The sequence below is a fragment of the Centrocercus urophasianus genome, unplaced genomic scaffold, assembly GCF_019232065.1.
Source record: "Centrocercus urophasianus isolate 14NV4802_14NV808 unplaced genomic scaffold, USGS_Curo_1.0 seq_11, whole genome shotgun sequence".
Taxonomy (NCBI): domain Eukaryota; kingdom Metazoa; phylum Chordata; class Aves; order Galliformes; family Phasianidae; genus Centrocercus; species Centrocercus urophasianus.
Window position 1 is genome coordinate 79,120,137 of NW_024884253.1, and position 22,068 is coordinate 79,142,204.

General features: G+C 42.1%; 1 protein-coding gene across 2 annotated transcripts in view; it reads right to left on the reverse strand.

Annotated features, from left to right (window-relative positions):
• The window catches only part of DUSP22 (dual specificity phosphatase 22), a 78,966-nt gene that overhangs the window by 37,678 nt on the left and 19,220 nt on the right, over positions 1-22,068 (reverse strand). Inside the window, exon 1 of one of the 2 annotated variants that reach the window (XM_042833171.1) lies at positions 4,100-4,186. The exons of the other annotated variant lie outside the window; for it this stretch is intronic. Within the exon in view, the coding sequence (XP_042689105.1) occupies positions 4,100-4,120 (21 nt within the window). The 5' untranslated portion in view covers positions 4,121-4,186. Of the gene's footprint in view, positions 1-4,099; positions 4,187-22,068 lie in introns of those variants that run through there. 2 annotated transcript variants of the gene reach the window in all.

The following is a 22,068-nucleotide window of genomic DNA, read 5'->3' on the forward strand; positions in this document are numbered from 1 at the left end:
GGCCAGCAGGACCTGTGAAATACCTTCAAGTACATTCTAAAGCCGTGGCTTTCCCCAGATATAAAAGCGTTGTGTTCACTATAATTACCTAGCCTCACAAAAACCAGCAAAGCTCCAGTGATGTGCATGCTCCCTTGTAGCTTTGTGCAAGCATTCTTCCCTCCGGGCTCCACTGGGTGATCACAGCATGGCACACTAGCTCTAAAGCAGGGAGCTCAAGTCTGCAATCACCATTAAAAGATGGTTGCTCTGGGGTCCTTGCATGCTCTACAGCAAAAGTGAGTCTGGATAGGAACCAATTTCACCAACCAGGCCACTCCAGCCAACCCTCTTAGCTGATGTTTAAAATAAATAAAATAAACAAAATCACCTTTTTATTCTAAATAGCCTTGCTATCTTAGGCTATCTGCAGCACAAGTCTCAAATCACATCCCTGCTACAGTACACTACAGCATTTTAGGCTCCAGGACATTATTTCTGCATCAAAAGTGTGCTCTCAAGAGAACATGAAAGCTTAAACTCCAACCATTAAGGCTAGACATTGCAAATTAAAGAGATATCAAGAAACACCAGAGTGATTTAAAATGGAGGCTTTTTAGATTGTTGCCAGCAAAAGCAGAAAAATCCAGAAGTTTGCATTTGCACTGGTGCATTATGAAGCAATGCTGTATGCAAGGTAGAAAATTAGGACACTGTGCAACCAAGGACAGATGTTGCCCCTGTTGTCCTAGTCATTCTAGAAGCAAGAAACATGACTATGGGTGAAAGCTACCTGGAAAGAAGTGAATCTTCATACTGTGCTGACTAATACTTCAGCACTAGACTATGGCTGGGAACTTTCAGCTGTGTCATCTCACACTGCCTTCAGCAACTGCAACTCCAGGCTGTGCACAACGAAGGCCGATGGCTGCCAGGAACGTGCGAGAGAAGGGGTGGGAGTCACAGGAGAAAAACATAAGGTGGTTGTTTTTGTGAACTTTTCAACCACTGCTTTCTGAATAAAAACAGTAGCCTCTTTCTATCATCCGAAACATTGACAAAATGACCATGGACTAAATAACAGAAGACTGCATAACCAACAAGGAGAGCAACGCCTGCCTTCGGTCGTATCTGCCATGAGAATGGCTCATGTTCTTCACCGTGCATGACCACAGAGCCCTACCACGGATTGCTAAGACTTCTTACGAGTCCTCTTGGAAAAATACACTTCTCTAAAAAATGGCTTGACGTGTTATTTTGCCACTGTCTTCTGCTCGGACAGGCACTCAGGATAGAGCCATCCAATTCCTTGCCCAAAGCTACTTCTAAATGCGTTGGTAAAAATGGGTGCTCTGGAGAAGTTTCATCAGGCTGCAAAAGGCTGCAGGGGGGAACGGGGTCAGCCTACCTTATCAGCCAGCAAGGGAGCGGGATTTGCTGCTGCTGACATTAAGTGGCACAGCTCTGCTGACTTCCACAGAACTAGGTGCAACTGTCCACACTGATTTGCATTTCATGAATCAGCTCCTACAACGAACGCAGCTTACCTGCTCTTTTTGTAGCACTAACACTCAACTCGCCCCTTCAGCAGGGTCTGTGTGAATAGCGGGCGTTTAACTGTAACAGGACAAAGGACCAACCCAGGAAAAACTCTCCACTAAGTATGCCGTGCTCACAGACGGCCAAATCTAAGTACCGTGACCTCTACCACTGTTTCAGTCACTAGACTTCAGCTCCTGGAAAACATCTTTGTCATTTTCAACCGCAGACTTCAGTTGACCTTTGAATACGTGTCAAAGTTAGGCATAAATTGCAAAGACAAATAAGGCCACCTTTCCTAAGTCCAATCTCATTACTCATTCTGTACTTAAAAAAACAAAAAAATACATATATATATACGTATATGAAAAGTAATAGCAGCCAGGAGATGAGTTTAAAGTCAGTGCAGTCAGTAAACCACGGCTTTTCTCTAAACAGAGTAAGAATAGCATTAAAAACCAATGCTTTAGGTTTAGCTTGGGAAAAATAAGAACATTTGGACAGGCTTATGCAAAAATAAACATGGATAATTTTACAGAGGAAAGTAATAATTAAAGATAAATTAATAAATAAAAATGCCAGGCCTCAAGCCTTCCAACCAACACTAATGGCCACATAAAGTCAGTTGCAATTACCACTTGGTATTATATACATCAGTATCGTGTGACAGAAAAAGAGGAGGGGGCCATGCCACTGAGAAAGGCTCAGCATCCAAGAGCAGCAACAGCAGCTGTAGCAGTCTGCAGAGTTTTCCTTTCCATACCCCATTACGGGTACCACCACTAATCCTCTTTCCTTGGCTTCAGTACAGAAATTCTCTAAATGAAATAATCCAGCATTGGATAAACTGCTTGTTTCCTTTTATTGCAAAATACAACTGCCACATACACACAAAAAACCACTTTAGCTGGAAACTAAGGTAATTTGTGTTGACAGATTACTCCAAGCGGAGCAAACCCAACAGCTGATGAGTCCACACCTCTCTTCACCTCTCCGGCTTTCGCTGACTCACAAGATCAAAAGGAACAGATGATCTAGGCGTACATTCTGAAGGTGGCCTGTACCAGACCTGCACACTGGACCCCTGCAAAAATAAACCTGTACCCAGCATGACCATGGCCTCCTTAAAGGAGTCACCTCCTCCAGATCAATGGAAGTTTCATCCTCATGATTACAGAGGAAAGAGAGAAGAGAAAAACTAACGTGGTGCTCTGCTTGATCTCAGCACTCTGGTTGCAACATACCAGGACAACACATAACAGATGCAGAGTGACCAAATTTCCCTGAGTCATGGACTGTCTGCTCACGGAGTGCTGAAGCAAGATGCCGAGCAAAGAATGCTCAGGTTGAAGGGGCTGAGAATCCTCTTTCTTCCCCTGGATTGCAACAGTAGCATCCCACATCAAAACACTGAGAGTGGCAGGATAACTTAAAACATTCCTGGAAAAATACTCCCAACGTACCAGCTGTATTTACTGCTCACTGGTCACTTGTAGAGGGCAGCTACAGAGAGGTGGTGGATACCCCATCTCTGGGGACACTCAAGGTCAGGCTGGACAGGGCTCTGAGCAACCTGATCTCACTATAGGTATCCCTGTTCGTCGCGGGGGAGTTGGACTAGATGGCCTTTAAGGGCTCTTTCCAATGCAAACGATTCTATGATTCTACCCCCACACTTTAAAACCAAGAGTTGAAGAGAAGGACCAGGGGAGGCGTTACTCCTATCAGTCAGCTGGATTAACCAGCCAGGCCTTCTCCCTGCCTAGATTCTCTTATCCCAAGGTGTCTGCCCACAGGATGAGGGACATCCCAGGCAAGAGGAGCACCAAGCACCGGGATGTTCACCAGCCCGACCGACGGCAGGATGGAGCCGCCACAGCCGCTCAGGTGCCCATCTCCAGCTCTGCTGCTGGCGAGGCCACACTCAGCGCGAGGCTACACTCAGCGCGAGGCTACTCCCAGAGCGCTCGGAGCAGGATGTTCGACAGAGGAGATGACTCAACTTCTCTTCCTTGCAGCGGGCCGGTTACCGCACCTCCAAACCTGCCTCAAAACAGAGGCGGAGATGCTGACAGGAATCGCAGCTGCCCTTCGACAACCGCACAAGGCGCTAGTGGGGCGAGCGCTGACAACGAGCCCCCGCTGCCCAGAGGCCAACACCCCGAACGGCGCAGATCCACTCTCCTGCCTCACCGCGAGCTCCACGAGGCTGTCCTACCCAGCGGGCGGGTGACAGCCGGGACTCGGGGCCGCGCGGGCCGCTCGCGGGGCACCGTGCGGGGAACCCCCGGGCGGGCACGGCCGAAACCGGCCCTCCCTCCCCCACCACCACCCCGCCGGGGCCGCGGCCGGGCAGGAAGCGCGCCCGGGAGACGCGCGACCGCGTCCCTTCCCCCCGCCCCGCAGGGGAGGGAAAAACAACGAGAAGGAAACCGAGAAAACCCCGAGAGCCGAGGGGAAGCCCTCCCGCCCGCCGCCTTTGTTCCGCGGCCAGGTGCCGCCAGCAGACAAAGGCGGGGAGGCGGCCGCCCCCGCGCACACGCACCCGCCCCACGGGTCCGAGGCCGACGAGCGGCTTTACCTTGTTCATGCCATTCCCCATGGCTACCCCAGCCGCCCGCCGGCGGCGCGCGGGACCCTCGGCGGCTGCCGGTTAGCGAGCGGCGGGCGGCGGGGCGGAGCGCATGGGGCAGGGCCGGCCGGTGGCGGCCGGGCACGAGCGGACTGTTAACGAGGAGGGCGGCGGGGCGAGGCGCGGCGCATCACCCCCGCCCCGCCGGGCGGGCTTCCGCTCGGCCGCCCCCGGGAGCGGCGAGCCGCGGGGCCGGGCCGCCGGGAACTGCCTCCCGACGCCGCTGCCGCTGCCGCCGCCGCCAAACCCTCCCCCCCTCCACGTGCGGTACAGCCGCGGCGCGCGGGCCGCCTTGGGGCTTGTAGTCGGGCCGCCTCGCCGCCAGAACTACAGCTCCCGGCCTTCCCCGCGGCGCCGCCCCACCTGTAGCGCCCGGCGGCTGCGCCTCGCCGCTGCGGGCGTGGGTGAGCGGTACGGCCGTGGCTGTGAAAGGCTGGGTGGCTCAGGTGCGCGGTTGTGAGAGGAAGCGCGCTGCTGTGCTGTGCGTTTCTGCAAGCATCGGTGTGACATGTGGATAATGTTTTATGTGAATGTTTAAAACGTCGCGCTGTAGGCATTTGCACTGTTACTTGCAACCGTTGTTCTTACATAAGTATTATACTAAAACAAAATATGTGCAGTAGCAGAACTACGTGGATCATAGAATCACAGAATGACTCGGGTTGGAAGGCTCAGGCTGCCCAGAGCCCCATCCAACCTGGCCTTGACCACCTCCGTTGATGGGGTGTCCACCACCTCTCTGGGGAACCCGTTCCAGCACCTCACCACTCTCTGAGTAAAAGATTTCTTCCTAAATCTCCCCTCTTAGTTTAAAGCCATCCCCCTTTGTCCTGTCACTTACAGAGCATGTAAAACACACCCTCCTTCCTGCTAATAAGCTCCTTTCAGGTACTGGAAGACAACAGTATGGTCTCCCTGGATCTCTCCTCCTGTTACCTGTTCCTCAGAGATGCTCTCCGATGCCATAATACCACCTGCCTGCAGGGCATGCTTCCTCGAGGCCAGATGGTGGAAGGATGAAGAACGGTGGTGCTAAGAGGCACCAATGCCTGTAACTGATGGATGAGCTCTGGAATGAGGGACAGAAAGTGATGGGAACACAAACATAGGGACAGAGGTTGCCAGTGCTCTCAGGGAATGGTGTTACAATCTCCAGCTGCATCTAATCTATTTCTGAGCTGACAGCCACACATCCTCCATGCTACCCTCAGCAACATGAGTGCCTCTGAAGCAGCCCCCAGCACTTCTCTGACCAGTGGAGACCTATCTCAGAGATGTAGGACAGTGGAACCAGCAGTGGCTTGTCATTCAATTGCATCTTCAAAAGCTGGTGCTGTTCCACTGTTCCAGCAGTGACACACTTTAGTTTAGCCATCATTTAGTAAACTGGGACACCTGCCTGGAGATCTGGAAAGCTCTTGCCTTCGCACAGCCATATCATCACCACAGATGTGTAGTTTTAAGGGAAGGTAATATGCTTGATGGCAGCACTACAGGAGGGGCAAAGCTTGTGACAGCTGAATGTCAAGCTGCTTCCAGGCAGGTTTCAGCCAGCACCCATGGCAATGGTGTGCCAAGTGACTGCCAAGTGGGGTGCTAGCAAGAGGTTTGCTGAGTAATCTTATCCTGACTTTTAAGAGGAAATAAATCATCGTGAGCTGCTGAAGCCAGGCCAGTCTTGTACATGGGTTGGGTAGACCTGGGAGCACTTCTGAACTACACCTCAACCCATACAAGGATAAGCTCAGAGCTCCTCTGCCTTCCTCGGTTTCTTCCATGGGACTGTATCAGCTTGTTAGTAGGAAGCCCTCTCATGCTTCAACCTAGACCATTTAGAACCTTGGCTTCACTGTGGAACATCTCACATACAGCCTCTGGGACTGACCAGCACGTCTGGTCCATGTCTGGTTCTGCTGCAGCTCACAGCAGAACACACCTGAATCTCCCCCTTCATGAGTTTATGGTAAATGTCACATCCCTAGCCACAAAAGCATCAGAGCAGCTCTCTGAAAGGCTGGAAGGATAGCTACTGACTTAATGTATTTCTCTCCTCCTCAGTCCTTCCAAAAAGCATAATATTCAGCTCTATCACAGATATTAGCTTTAATATTTCATTGGCAAAGCTCTCTAGAATGTAATTTACTCTATTCTTACAACACAAAATATGACTGAGGTCCAAAGGGTATGAATCACTGCTTGCCATAACAGTTACTAAACCCATTCTGCCTCCTAAGTGAAGGAGTTCTTTGCCAGCAACCCTGGCAAATGCTTTCTGTTCATGAGTCAAAAGGATAAGCAATTAACAATATTTCTGATTACTGCAGGCATCTGTGCTGTGCTAAGAGGTTTGTGATAGCTGGAAACCCCTGTGCTCAGTATGCTGAAAGTCTTGTAAGGTCACTTCCATTAGCCAAAAAATGGTGGTATTTCTGTCCTTTGCAAAGAGGGCAAGGCATGTGAAATTGCTACATTGACTTAGGCAATGCAGATGGAATACCAGTACATCTTGCTTAGTCATCTGACATTTTTTCTGAATGGGAAGGGTCATGCAGTCTTCTCTGTTTTGCTTTCAAGTTTCACGACTCCCTTCAGCCTACAGTGCTTTCCATCAGTAGAATTTCATTGCATGTGTATAGCTTTCTACTGTGAAAGAGCAAAAATCAGAGTGGGAGAGTGTAACATACCAAGATTCAAAAGCAGTGGGAGGAAAAGCATTTATCATGATGTATACATTATCTACTTCTCTTCCCCAGCATTCTAGAGGGGTAATCCTGATATTGTTGCCAGATTTGTCTCTCCTGCCAATTATTCCATAAACTGATTGTTCTAATTCTTCACTGTTGTTTAAGAAATTATCACATAATCCTTAGTGTTCATTCTGCAGGTCTGAATCAACCTACAGTTGTTCAGTGACGGCCCTTCCTCATGCTATGCCTTGAGCTTAATATCTGCATTGTTTTTAATGCTTTGAAAGTCCTCTTTAAAAAGTAAGCTTTTCCTAGATGACTGGACTGGATGAATAAACCAACTTGCAAATAAGAGCAAAAAGCTCTCGACAAATCTCATAGCTTTCAGTATCACTGAAAAGAAACATCATTTAGAATCACAAATCCTGAAGATCTGGGATTTTTCTACCACTCCGTGATCTGAGGATGGTAAACTGAGTAAACTCTACTTCTTGACTTGCAGGCAAGTGCTATCTGGTGATGCAAAGAGTTCAGCAGCAATGATCATCTTCTTTGTATATATCTGAAAACTAACAAACAGGAGTGAACTGGTACTGAAACTAAGCCTTCTTAAATTAAAAATAGGACAAAACTTCTGCCTCGACAGCACGTAGAGTTTGCTATGTTGAAAAAAAAAAACAACAGAGTAAATACTCTCTTCTTATGTTTTGGTCTTACTTTCTGTAAACCCTGGATTGCTGAGCTTGCAGTTCAGCCATGGGCAGGAGGCATCTCAGCTATCCATGATCTGCCAGGAACTGATAAGACCTGGGTTGGGTTCCCCTGAAGTGGCGTCACAGCTCAGTTCTCAGAGGTGGCAAGAAGAGAGATAAAAGGGATGGCTAATCGGAAATAGTCCGTTTTCCTCCCAGATGGGCTGATTTGACAGGAAGGAACTGTTTCATCAGAAATAAACAACAGAAAACTTTAACATTCATAAATAGCACTGGTCTTGTTTTCTACGTGTGCTGAGAGGGTGTTCAGTAGAAGGAAAAGAGCGAGGAAGACACTTTGCCTCTACTTTGAAAACTTCTACTTGGTAATTGTGCTTATGAACATTGCTAAAGCATTTTAGAGCTGTTTTACTGGATAGAAAGGATGGCCTCCTGATTTACTGCCATGTATCCCCAGAGCAGAATTCATTCATCATTTTATAAATTCAGTCTTAAGTCTAAATTTGGCTTCTATTATGTCACTGTGCAAATGCAGTAACTCCCATCAAAAACAATGGTGTGGCAGAATATTTTACATACTGAAACTGAAGGGAGTTGACACTGTGGCTTGCTTCAGCAAAACTCAGCTTTCGGAAGCTGCTTGCAACAACCAGAGTAGCTGGGAGCCCATAGTCTCCTGCTGCCTCACTCTCCTCTTCCCACCCCTTCCATTAATGGACAACACCAACAGAATACGGAGTGTGCCAAGATGGAAGGGCTGAGCCAGCAGATGAGGCCAAAGTGGCACAAAGGAAGGTTTTGTGGAAGGCAGGTCTCCCAAAAAGGGAACTGGTGATTCAAACAGGAAGAACAACGCTAGACAATGGCTGAGAAATCTGTACAAGATCATTTAGATGTAGGTCAGCTGCCATGACAACTGTGCACAAAATTACAGCACTTCTGTGCCTCTGAACCCGCCAGCAGTCACTTTGTTTGTACGTACTGAAGGCTTTAACAAGAGTTATTCCAGCTTAATAATGAGGGATTGCAAACAAAATGTCGATATTGGGATTGTTGTTGGCCTAAACATTTAGAAGATAGAACAAGGAAAAAAATAACAAGCCTTGAAAATGCTGGTTTCACTAACTGGTTAAAATATACGTAATTTCTAAATATTTAAAGCAGCTATCTCATACTGCTTTGACTTTGTTCCATATATTTACCACGTCAACACTTTCACCTCCAATGCTTATATAAGAAAGAAACTGGTCCTAGCAGGCCTCCTTATTTTTCATTGTGAGATGTTAAAAAAAGAGTACAATATTTTCTATCAATCCAGGATTTTTATTCTTTTTTTTTTTTCTTTTTCTTTTTCTTTTTTTTTTTTTTTGTAAGGAGTAAAATATTTGATCCCTAAAAGCAAAAGTCATAATTCAGCAGGAACAAGGCAATCAAAAGTGCATATTATTGGTTACTAAGAATAGTTCATTGCTGAGTGTGAATGAACATATCCAAACACATTTCTTCGATAAGCAAAATATGTATTTGTTTCTTTGGGCACATGTCAAAGTGTTCTCACATGGAAATGCAGCTTTATAATAACCTAAACACTGCTTCTAGGTCATGCATGTGAAATCCTAAGAGAAGAGGGTATTCATGAAACCTTTCTGCAGGAAGCCTATAGACTGTAATATTCATTGAATTTTTCTTACATAGGGCTTGGAAACTTTGGAGTAGAAAGAGATCAGTTTTGAAGTTCCCACAGAAGCTTGGTAACCACCTTAGTTCACACCTCCACTGAGAGTTAATTCTGTATGATCCGCTCAGGTGGGGAGGAATCTCTGAAGTAGCCCAGAAGAAGCTGTGGTGAGTGCAAGGAGACAATTCCCCAACCTTCCCACAGTCACATGATTTACACAATTTAGGCTGTGGCATTCAGTAATTACCTCCTACCTCCAGCCAAAATTCTGGGCAGAGATCTTTATTCTGATGTCACGTTCCCAGTTCTTTCTGCTTAATGGGATATGTCTTAATATTTCCTGTATTTGGAATGTTGAAAGCAATTAGAGCTACAATTCTCCATTGCGTATTTTGTTTTCTCTGACAAAATATTTTTGTGTTTAGGTATTAAAAAATGTGCTTTGTCCATAAGTATACGGCCACCGGAGACGTAACTTCTAGCATCTTTGATAAGTAAGGTTGCATCTGTATGACTGGATCAATATGATTACAGATGTATCTGAATTATGCCAAGTTCTGGAAGTAGAAGCAACGCCAAGGCTTCAAATGTTATTGTTTGCCTGAACATCCTTCTTGTGCTTCTGCAAGTCCTGTTGGTTTAACATTGCCTTCTAGCATTGCAGTGTCTGCTGAGGAAAGCATCAACTGCTGACAAACTGTATCTCACTGATGTGAGATGTAAACCAATATTTTCCTGCACATGGCCTAAATTCATTAAACTAAAGACACTTTCAGATATAATATTCCATATGCACGATATTCCATATCTTGCAGGCGCAATCATCAGTTTAACATTAAAGTTATGGAACAGAAGTTAAGAATTAGTAGTTCGGGATGGATTCAATTTGCTTTAAAGTTGACAACTCTTTTTCTTTCTTTTCAGTCAGTGTCTTTCCAAGGGGAAGATGCTGTTTTCCCTGTAAACACTGTGTTCATTAAGCTGATACCTGTCTCATTCTGCACCTACTGGACACACTACAGTTCCAGAATGTACTGTTCACAGATGCCTCTGAGCTCATCAAGTGTTTCTGTGCTTTATTTGGTATTTTGGAGTCTCAGTCATTCCTCATGCTGTAGAAACAACAACATCTAGCAAGCTTCTAACTTGTGGGAGGTTAATTTAGTGTGTTTTTGTGGTCTCTTCTGAGGTTTTTTGTTTGTTGTGATCCTTTAGTCCTTTGCCTGGGACTTGCAACATTGGTTCTCAGGTCAAATGTTCTCTATAGTTTCACTTTCCTTTGTGACTACAGCTTAGATCAACATTCTTGTATGGTTCATTTTACATAAGGATGTAAGAGCAGATGAAGTAAGTCATAGCATAGATCTATATAGCTCAACACCTCTCAAGAGTGACAAGTAATGGACATTGTGGGAAACAGGGTGAGTACACAGGGTTCCTTCCCTTTTTATATCTTCCAGTTTCTAGCAACCGGCAGTTTGGTTTTTTGAGCCAAGAACCACACCCAGTCCCTGGTCTGAATGTTAAGCTTATGTTATTTTTTTTTAATAGTAGCATTTACAGTGACTCCAAGATCTCTCTGTTGAATGTCAACGGCTCATTCAGAACGATCTGCATTTCCTGGGGCTGTGTTTTTCACAGATGCACAGTTATCATAGATGCATTTATCAGCATTGTATTTTCTTTACTATTGTACTGCTCAGGCAATTGATGTGAAACCCCCATGCTAATTTCTCAGGCAGCTTTTCTTATTGACTAGTGGAAATGACTTTGTATCATCATCCACCTTAGCTATCCACTATCTTTTCCAGGCCATCTGTGAATGTGTTGGACAAAGTAGGGTCTGGCAGTCTCCTTTCCCTGCCTTCCTCTTCTAACTTCCTTCAACTGTGAAAAATGACCAGTAGCTCCCACCTTTGCTTTTCATCACCTAATCAATTACTAACTCACAAAGGGACCTTCCTTCAGACTCAGACTTTTTATTAAGCTCTTGAGGATGCAGGGAATCCTCAAGAGGATTCCCTATGAAAAGTTTTCATTCCCTATGAAAAGTTTTCAGAAAATCACCAATATGCAAATGCTGGGGGAAATTGGAATGGGGAGAAGGATAGAGAGTGAGAAAATATGAAACAATTTGACTCTGAGACCAGAAATTATTTAGTCTTCCACATGTGGTTGAGTCACCATCCCTGGATGTGTTTAAAAACTGTTTGGATGTGGTTTTCAGGGACATGATTTTGCAGAGGGTTGTTAGAGTTAGGGTAGTATGGTTAGGTTGTGGTTGGACTTGATGATCTTTAAGGTCTTTTTCAACCTGAACCTATGATTCTATGTCTAAGCTTCCCTTACCTGAGAAAATTGTGTAGTCTGCCCAACACTGCGTGTGAAAAAGCATTTATTTCCACTGAAATCCACCTGGCAATGCTGACGACACCAGCTGAATATTCAGCTGATGTTTGCAATTACGGAGTTTGGTTTCACTGACTCGTATCTTTGAATCTGTTCCCAGTAGTAAAAATCCTTCTCTCTTCATCATTAACAACTGTACTTTGATCAGAAAGAGTCAAACCCACTTTGATGGAATTCAGAAATAGTCAAATTCTAGCTAGACAGAAGTTGAGTAGGGTTAATGCAGATTTACACTGAAGTCAGCGAAGGCACAGTCAGGATTTGTGTTTGTGCTGCCTAACTGGAACAGTTTATGCTGCCAGTGAACTGAATGAGGCTTTGTCATTGACTTTGGTGGAAACAGGAACACCATTTGTCATAAAAGAATCACTTGACCTAATCTTTTTGTAAATAAAGAAAGGAGACATTTCAGAAAATTTCACAGTGCCTTTTTTTCTTTTTATTTTGGCTTTACCTGCTCTGATGGTTACTTTATTTGTCGTCTCTCAGAAAATGAAACTCTTTTTAATCTCTTTGAATATCCAAATAGAGCTATAATGCACATAGATAGGCTTGAATTTAGGAGTGGTGCCAACACTGAGTAATTTTAATATATTACATAGTTGATAATATCTGACCAAATATTCTAGAATAAGTCACTATAGAAATGAAGGTAGGTTTCCTGTGTGGCTTACAATATCAAACTAAAATACAAAAGAAACCTGACAAGGTTTCAGTTATGAAATAATAGATACTGAGCCATTTTCAGATTTGCTCCATATTGCTAAAGTATTCAGGCAGGTGTGTTTCACAAACTTTGTGAAACAAAAGCTCGGCTGAAAGCAAATCAACATTAGGAAGCAAAACCAGTGCTGAGTGATAGTGCTTAAAAACTGCGAAACGAGTGGTTTTAAACAGCAACTGAAAAGATGCTTTGATGTTTTTCTAAGCACTCCCTTCTACTCTAAAAACATGTTAGAGTTTTCTGTAGTTACACAAAAGACTCTACATGTTATGCTAGTGCTGCAATGAACCTTAAAGCCTCATCTCTCCATGTGACCAATGGTTACCCTGTCAGTTCACTGGAGTGAAAATATCTCCTTTGCAATGCATGCAGGACTGACCCAAAAACGTTTGCTGAATTCAAGTGGTATCTGTAACACAATATTTTAATTTGATTTCCACTTTTCCCTTGCACTATAAACTGCATAAATTCTGTCCCTGCACAGAATGACAAGCTGTCTCTCTCTGAAACAAGTAGTAGAGGCAGAAGCATTTAGGTTAAAGCCTGCTATCAGAGGCAAAACTGGACAGTGTGACCTGAGGGGAAATTAAGAAAACCTGAAGAATTCTGGCTAATTTTATGGAAGTCCCTAGAAGCCTGGAATTCATCTGAATTCACCAGAAGCAAATCAGTTAATGCCTGAAAGTATACAGAAGCCTTTTGACAGTAGGGCTTGCATTGCATCGCCCTCCAACACGACTTAGAAAGATAAGACATGAACAATGGAGAGTTATTAATATGAATAATTTTCCATGATAATTGGAAGCACCACAGAACAAAACAATTAAGCTACAATGGCTGTAGCTTAAAGACATCAGGTAATCTGCAGGGCTGAACATAAAATATCGTGGTAGGAAAGAAACAACAAAGACAAATGCTACTAGAACAAAACTACTTTCATAAATAAGCCGGGGCAGCTGGACTACAAGATCCCTTCTCCTGGATGTGGCTCCAGAGATTCAGTGCCCAGAAAACATGCCTGAAATGCCAGAGGTAAGAAACAGATGCAGATTTTCCAAATTTGAAAAACTGTGAACCCGGCAAACAAATCTAAACACTTTCACCAGGTTCAACTTCATTCCACCTCTTGGAGTCAGGAGGACTATGACAGATGTTTGATGGGTGAACCAGATGATCTTAGTAGTCTTCTCCAACTTTAATGATTCTGATTTGCAGAAGGCTAGCAACTGTATCAGATACATTGACCCCTGCAGTACAACAGGAAGCAGAGAAACAAAAGAGATGAGCAAATCAGCATTTCCACACATCACTCTTTCAGGAGAGGTTTCATTGGAAAGGATAAAGAAAGGAAAGATAGTGGAAGCTGTTGATATTGGGATACAAATACCCTGGGTGGTTTCTGTTTCTGTGACTTTCTCAAGACATTTCTGCTTTCTCTGTTTGTATGAATTACACCTGAACAGTGAGCTGATGCTGATCCAGGTGACAGTATCTCATTCTGCTTGAAATATCAATTCCAAGAAGCTCAAGGGAAAAACTGTTCACACAGCAAACAAAGAGACAGAAGCTGTTCCACTATCTCATCTGTCCTCTCCTCTCTGAAGCCACTTATACATAACTGTACACTCACAGGAGTGATCATACAGAAGAAAAGCATTTTCAGCTGATGTTTTGGTGGACAGTTTTTGTGTAGCAGAATGCTCTCTGAAATGTGTAGATCTCTTTTAGTTCATTCACTCTGATTGGGGTTTCTTTTAGAATACAAGCAACAACATTAATATATTCTTCCATTCTGCAAGGGTAGTATGGTTAGGTTGTGGCTGGACTCAATGATTTTTAAGGTCTTTTCCAACCTGAATGATTCCATGATAACAAACGAGGTAGAACACTGACTCTTGAGAAACAGGAGCTGTGTCCAGTCCATGCTGTAAATTCAGTGCATCTCTGCTCTTAGAAGAAATCTGAAGTAGACCTTTAATAAAAGGGGTTGTATTTACTTATGTCCGTCTTCAAAAATCCCAAATGGAACTTTGGCTGTTGATGTCCCTGAGCTGCAAATTACTGAAGACTAGAAGAATATTCTGGAGAAGCTGTCCTATAACCTCACCTTACTTTTTTATTCCCTCCTAGGCATCTGGGAGGGATGCCATCACTGAAAAAGGACTAGACGAACATCCAGTCTGACCAGGCACAACTGTTCTTACATTCTTCAATTGACTCAAAATGTTTCTGTCCTGTGAAGCGGGGTTTCATGTTGGTCATCATCAGTAATTTCAATCAAGATGACTTTTTTCCTTCTTGAATTTTTTTCTCCAGAAGATGATATTATGACCCTTAATATTTCCTATGCAAACTCACTGTTTTCAGGGTGACTGGAATACACTGTGGAACAAAAGAACGGGGCGTTTATAACTGAGTTAAATTGCGTAAGTCCTTGCTGAAAAAGACTGATTATTTTCACACAGAAATAAAACATTTTCTCCTTCAGTTGGCCATGACTATAAGATGGACAGAGATAAAACCAGGGAAAAACAAACAAAGAATTTTCTCTTGTCATAAATCCAAGTGATGATGTCAGTTGTTCCCACAGAAGGTGAAATTCTTTCATGATGTCTTCAGACTAGAACCACGTTTGAACTAACATTTGTGTCTTCTTTGCATCAGACAGCGATCTCTTTTTAGGATGCAGTGAACCTTCAGTGACCATATCCCAGTGTTAGCTTAATGGCTGACCAGAGAGAAGGCTGCTATTTCAACAGAAAAATGCAGGAGAAATTGTGAATTAGACAGGCAGCAGCAAAGTCAGAAGAATGACACTTCCTGGAAATGAAAAACACCCTTGAAGTTACCTCCAGATTAAAAAACAGAGGGAAAACTTCACAGTTCCTGAGACCAGGTACACATTTTAATTGCATCCGAGCACCAGGACTAAAGTTTGACCTCAAAACACACCACTTCTACATCACTGACACCTCAGTAGAGAAGTCTGGATAGGCAAACTTTAAAGAAGCTATAGCACATCCTAGCAGTTAATCTATAGTTTAGCAAAGTGCATGTCTCTCCCTAAGACCTGAAATGTACTGCTTCAACTATGGATTTTACTTATCAGCCCTGTTCAGCTGGAAATCTGTTACATGCTTTGCATGCTTGTTGTGTGCTTGTAACTTTCAAACCATTGTTTCATTTTTTTGTGGTTCCCTGAGACACTCTGACAAGAAAGGCAGGGTGTCACTCTTGGGTATGCAGCACTGAGGTGAGAAAACAGGTCTGGCACATACAGAAGTACAACACATTACTAAATTATAAGTTGTAACTCCCAGTCTCAAATATTAGTACTTATGCATTTTTTCCATTACAGTTAATATTCAGAGTAGTTTCAATTGTCATCCATGGGCAGAATTTTCAAAACCACAAAGCGTAAGACTAACTCTGCTTTCACCAAAATCAACAGCATTCTTACTGAATTTGGTTGTGCATCTCTGCAAAGCCAAAGAAAGCCTCCAAAGAGAATCCTGGTAAATTTAAACAGTTGTGCCTTTCTCCAGCACCCAACACAGCCCTGTGGAGGCTCACATTTGATCACAGGGAGGGTGGTTAAGCACTCAAACGGGTGCCCTGAGAGACTGCATGTAACCAAAGCTTTAAGCCTTTCTCCCTAACATCTTTCACACAATCCAGACAAACATCTTCAGCTCAGTCTCACAACTATCTGCCATCCTTTACTCATCCAGCTCTGTAAACCTACGTATTCAATCTCTACCTAAATGGTCTGTTTCCTTTGTACATCAGCTCTCTAACACTCATCCCTTCCTTTCAGTCATCAGGGGTCAAGACACAGACAGAGCCAGAGATCTGAGTTTTGAACTTAGCACTACATCTACTTCTATTCATCAATTGTTGTGATTTTTCGCTGCAGTCTTTGATAATTCCTTTAAGATATTCTAGATTGTCACAGACTTTTGCTTCCCATAAGTTTTCCTTTTGCTAAAAGCGTTGAGCTCCTCAATTAATTAAGTAAATAAACTCTGTAAGCTATGTGGGAAGATTAATTTCACATTCTTAGCTCTCCTCCCAGTTCTTATATCCTGTTTTTTTTTTAATTGGAAGACAGGAAGGATGTTAGCAAAGATACTGGGTTTAAGATTCAGAAAACTTGGGGTGATTTCCTGCATTTGGGTAGGTCTACACTGCAGAGCTTCATATGAATTAGTTCAGAGGCAAAAATAGTATAGCTGGAACACGTTAAGACTTTTATAAGTCTGATTGACATCATGAAAGTAGAATTGTTTATTTAAAGTTACCTTTGATATATATTTACTCTACTGAAGTCTACAGAGCAAACGTATACAATGATCATGCTAAAAATTGCACCTCAGGAAAATGAGGATAGCACTGTTTCCTCCCTCTTACCCTCCTTCATCTGCTTAAGCTGAATTTAAGATCTTTGAAGTAGGAATGCATTTTGTTTGCAAAGCAAGATCAGATAGACACTCTTACAAATGAGTGAACAGTTTTAAGCAGATATGAGGAAAAAGAATAACAGGTTTTACTGCTTCATCATTTAAATGCCAGTCTTCTAAGAAATTCTTCTTTCTCTATGCTGCAGCCTTTCTTAGAGAACCAATGAGACTAAATTTTCTTATTTAATCTTAGTCCTAAAATTAAGGCTAGGAAATGTTGCTGAAACTTTAATTTTCCATACAGTTTCTCTTTTCTCTGAATATTTTTGAATATCAGATGACACATGTAGGTGGGGGAAATTGAAAGTTAATCTTAACCAAATCTCAGCTTTTGCTGGAACTTCCCAAAGCCTTTCTCACCCTTTGCTCCTGACTGAAGTTTCACTAGTTTTGGGTGCATTCCTATTAGAATATTAAAAAATTTGGTTTGGTTTTGTTGTCTTGCAGTGTTCCAAGTACTTCCAAGTTTCATTTCATCATTTAAATCTATCCATTTATTCTTCAGTCCACATTCAAACAAACCTTCTCATAATTTCCAAAAGACTTTTACTATGAATAAGGAAGTAAAAAATAAAAATAAATTTAAAAAATCTTCTATAGAGACAAAATTGAAAGGACTGAAGTGGGGTGAATCCATACTAACAGTAGCTTCCTGGTTCCCTTTTAGAAAGAAACCATGAAAGGTAACTTCACACTGTTTCAGTGTAGAAAGATCAGTCATTCCTGTAACCATCAGAGGAACTTTCTAATGTAAGAGGGTAGATTTGCAAGATGAGATCAGACAAACAATCCAGAGCAGGCAAAGTCTTTCAACACTGTTTCTCATATGAAAATGTTAGTTTTCATAAAAGAAAAAGGGAAATGTAAACTTAGAGCAAGAAATTCTTATTAAAAAGAAGATGATGGGAAGAGAGATTGATTTAACTGGAAAAATCCACGCAGGGCAAAAGTGTTAAGGTGAAAACCAGAATCTGATGTCCAACAGAATGTGCCTCCTTTCTGGGTGAGAGCTCTGTATGGATATTTCAGAATATGTGCTAAATCATACCAGAAGCCACCAATTTCTTTCAAGTGACAACTGACTAAATACACGATGATATTCTTCCCCGCTTTAGCTTACTTTCAGTTGCTCATGCTTTTTCTTTGGCTTTCTCCCTCTTCTCACCTAACACGTAGAAATTTTATTCCTGCTTTCCCCATTTAACATCTTCTCCCACTGCCATGATCTTTCCCGCTCCCGGCTCTTGGTCTATTTTACACCTCCTTGCATGACTCCCTTTCTCTTTTTTCCTTAACATCTCTTTCATGACTGCTTGTTTCTCCTCTCAACACAAATAATCTTGTTCTTACTCTGTCTTTAAATCTGCCACTTCCATAGTTTTCTCTCCTTTCATCTCTGTTGGAATAAGATTCATTAAGTAAATATGTTTTTACCAATGAGGCAAAAGGCCTAAAATTATGGCCAAAATCAGCATAGAAGAAATTGATACAAATACGATAGCAAATTTTTCTCTATAAAATTAGTGCAGTGCTGTCATAGCTCTCCCTCTTGATTTTAAACTACATTTTTTTTTTGCACTCTACCAATTATACCATTTTCTTTCATTAGTTTGGATTTGTTTCAACAAGTTAGCATCTCATCAGTGAGCTTGTTTTGTTTTGTACTTTTACCAAAACAGCTACCTGTTTTTTAACTTTACATGTATTTACCTTCTGACTAATTCATCCTATACTACTAGACTTCTACAGCTATTTTCTGCAGGCTTGATTTTGGAAAATGGAAGAGCTCTTTCTTACAGAATTATTTTGCAATAAGGTTTAAATTAGCAAGTAAATCTAATGATTTCAGATACTCCAAGTTTGTTGAACACGTTGTGAGAAAAACTGCCTGAAGTTGATTTTATTATTTACATCTTAGTCCTCCTCCAGTTCAGTTCCTGGCAACTGAATTCAACTCAACTCTCTAGAGACTTCTTAATTGAACCTTACAACTTCAGCACTGCAATCATCTCATTCTTGGTCTGCCACATCTTGACACAACTGCCATCTATTTCTGAAAGTTTGGCATTCTTTAGCTTCAGAGTCTCCATTTTCTCCACCTCTTCAGCAGCTCACAAACACAGTTTGGAGAACGTCTTCAATGCCCTCCAGCACTTAAAGAGAAACGTTGTTCATTCTGGCTCCTTTCTCATCTGCTCCTTTTTTTCTAATTAGTCCCTCAGTGCGCTTAACGCCTCCATACTCACAGCTTACAAATCCATGTTTCCATTCTAGCCATGAATCATTTTCACTTAACTAACCATGCAGCTTGTCCTTCTGACAGCTCACAGTGGATGTGAAATCATCAGTGTAAGCTTATTATGGTTAATCATCCTCCCCCAGTAATTTCCCACCTGCTCTTTTTTTTTTTTTTCCTTTGCAGTGGAAGCATCACCGTCCTGACAATCAGTTGGGCCAATAAAGGCAGCATCATGTTCAGCTTGAATTTCTCTCTTGATCCTCACGCAAGGCTACAAAGAAATCTTGCAGATACTTTCCGAATAAATAAAATAAAATAAAACATTAAATAAATAATTTTTTAAATAAATAAAACAGTTTTCTGTTCATCCAGCTATAACTGCTTTGTTTCTCATCATGCATCATCTCAATGCTAGCAATAATCTTCTTTTCCCAGCTTTGGCAAAACGATCCTGCACCATGCAGACGTTTCATCCAAGATGAACTTTATACCTTGACATATGACTTAATCTCCTTTCTTGTGACCTCTCTGCTCTTACTCTCGGCTTTCTGTCATTACAAATAGAACAGTACTACTCTTCTGACTGTAGGATCTGTTACAGTATAGCCCTCAATGTATCTGCTGCCTGTGGAACAGCCACCTGCTACATTTTGAGATGTACCCTTCCATATTTTCTCCTGTCCTATTATTTGTTCCTTCACATTTTCCTTTAAAACGTTACTTCATTGTGAGTCCTAAAAAATTATGCGATAGCAGACACTGTGCACTACCAGCTGTAGAAGCTGTACCTCTCTTGTCTCTTTGAGTTGCCCATAGATTATAAAGCTTTAAGAGGAGAGGAGAGTGATGATAGCAACAGGTTTTGTGGTTCCTGAAATGTAAATGAATAGATAAGTGAAAAAATAATAGCTATGTTATCCTTGCATTGATGCTCTGGTACTCTTAATACTACTGAGCCCTAACACGTCAATAAATTATGCATTTTCCAAAATAAATTTGCTTCTAAGCCAGACTGACTGAGGTTTGTAAATGCTTGCATAATTCAAATGATTGTGTACAAAAACGTACAATTTAATCATACTTGATTACAGTATTAGATCCATCAATAATTTCCTTATTCTACCAAAAGCAAGTAAAATGAATATAATGTAAATAACTCAGTGAAATGGTGAAGCATTACATAAAGCCTTGTGCAAATAAACACTACTGTAATTTCCAGGCACAACACATTTTCAGTCTAAGCACCACAGTAGGGCAAATAAGCAACAAACAAACACAGTACAAACACAGAGTTCTCCTGTGCATCTGAGCAGATATTTTAAAAATACTGTTTTATACCTCAGCACCCAGTTCATTGCAGTGACACAGATACATGTGCCACTACTGGGATATAATGTGTGTCAGGTGATGTGATTGTGCTCTTGCATAACAGCAAAAAGACTTTTCATTTTAGAACAGCATCAATAAAAACTACAAAAAAACATCCTACAATTGCTGGAAAATTAAAACATGAATTGGTAACAAAAGAGCATCTGAAAATATTTCATATAACCACTTACTATACAAAGAAACATGTAAAAACCTTTAGGGATGATAGAAAATTAGGCGATGATAGAAATCACTTAAGAAATACAAGTTCTAGACATTACGCACACTTCTTCAGAAACAGAAGTAATTTGACTTTGAGATGTTTTCCTGAAGCTAAATGAATCAGTTAGCTCTCATTACTTGCTATACGGCATGCTATAATTAATGTAACACTACACTCTGCTGAGTGACACAGTCGGTTCTCTTGAAGGAGATGCCAAGATAAGGAAGAGAAAAAAGGACCGTGCTTCTCATCTTTCAGGGGAGTTCTTATGAGACCCAGAATTGACTGATGTTTTTATCAACACTTGGAATATCTCTTAAATACATTTTCTGCTGTCACCTATCTAACAGTTTTCTTAGGGTGGGAGAAAAATAAAACCACTGTAGTCTTTCTTGTCCTTCAACCTTAGTAAGATCGAACCACTAACACTTCTATTATCATTCAACAAGAAAGTGATAATCTGGTTGAAAGATCCTATGAAAGAAATAGTAAAATTTCCATTAGTTTGGATAGGTTCAAAGTCGGGGTTCCAAAGACTTTCTTTGAGTTGTTGTCCCAAGACAAATTATCTAAATGGATACAAATGTATTCTTAAATTTACGTCCTAAACACAGTGTAGGACAATGTCCACCTGACCTGTTAACTCACTGGTACAATAACAATAATGAAAATTGGTCCTGAAAATAAATATTGAAAGAATAGATTCAACTTCTAAATATATTTGTCAGCAGTTGAGCTACGCAACAGGCTTCCCACTGTGCCATACCTGCTCCTGTATTCACACACACACAAGTACATTCCCTACCAACTAGCTCTTGAATTGATGAGGCAGATAAAATTTCTATACCAGCAAATATGCCTGAATTATTTGAATATTATTTTGTTCATTCTGCAAACATGACAGGCCTGCTCTATTGCTCCTTCATTTGGCTGCATCCTGACGCCTTTTCCCAACGTTTTATCAGGCAAAAATTCCCATCGTTTTCCACAGCTTGCTTTCACCAACTTTCCAAACTCACTGTTGCCAGGGCGTGGGACCAAGATAGCCAGTTTCAACATGGAACAAGTAAAAAGTTTAGTCTACACGTCTCCAAAGACCCAGTTATGTCTACTGGCATGCACAGAAGATTGTCTCCACAGATGCTTTTGTTTCTGTGAAGCAATTTCTATATCCTTTACACTCCTCTCTCCTCTTGTCCAGCTGCCTGGGACTCCCCACTTGTGGCTGAAGCTGGATTTTCCCTTGAAGGGAGAAGTTTTCCAGAGCAGAAGGAACTCACGGAGAAATGAATATGCCTCCAGCTGAATGGAGCATCGAACAGATTCCCCAAGGGACTAACAGAGAGACAATGAATTTCTTCCCTTGAACTACCTCTTCTATGAACATTGTGCTCACACAACAGGAAAAGGAAAAAGG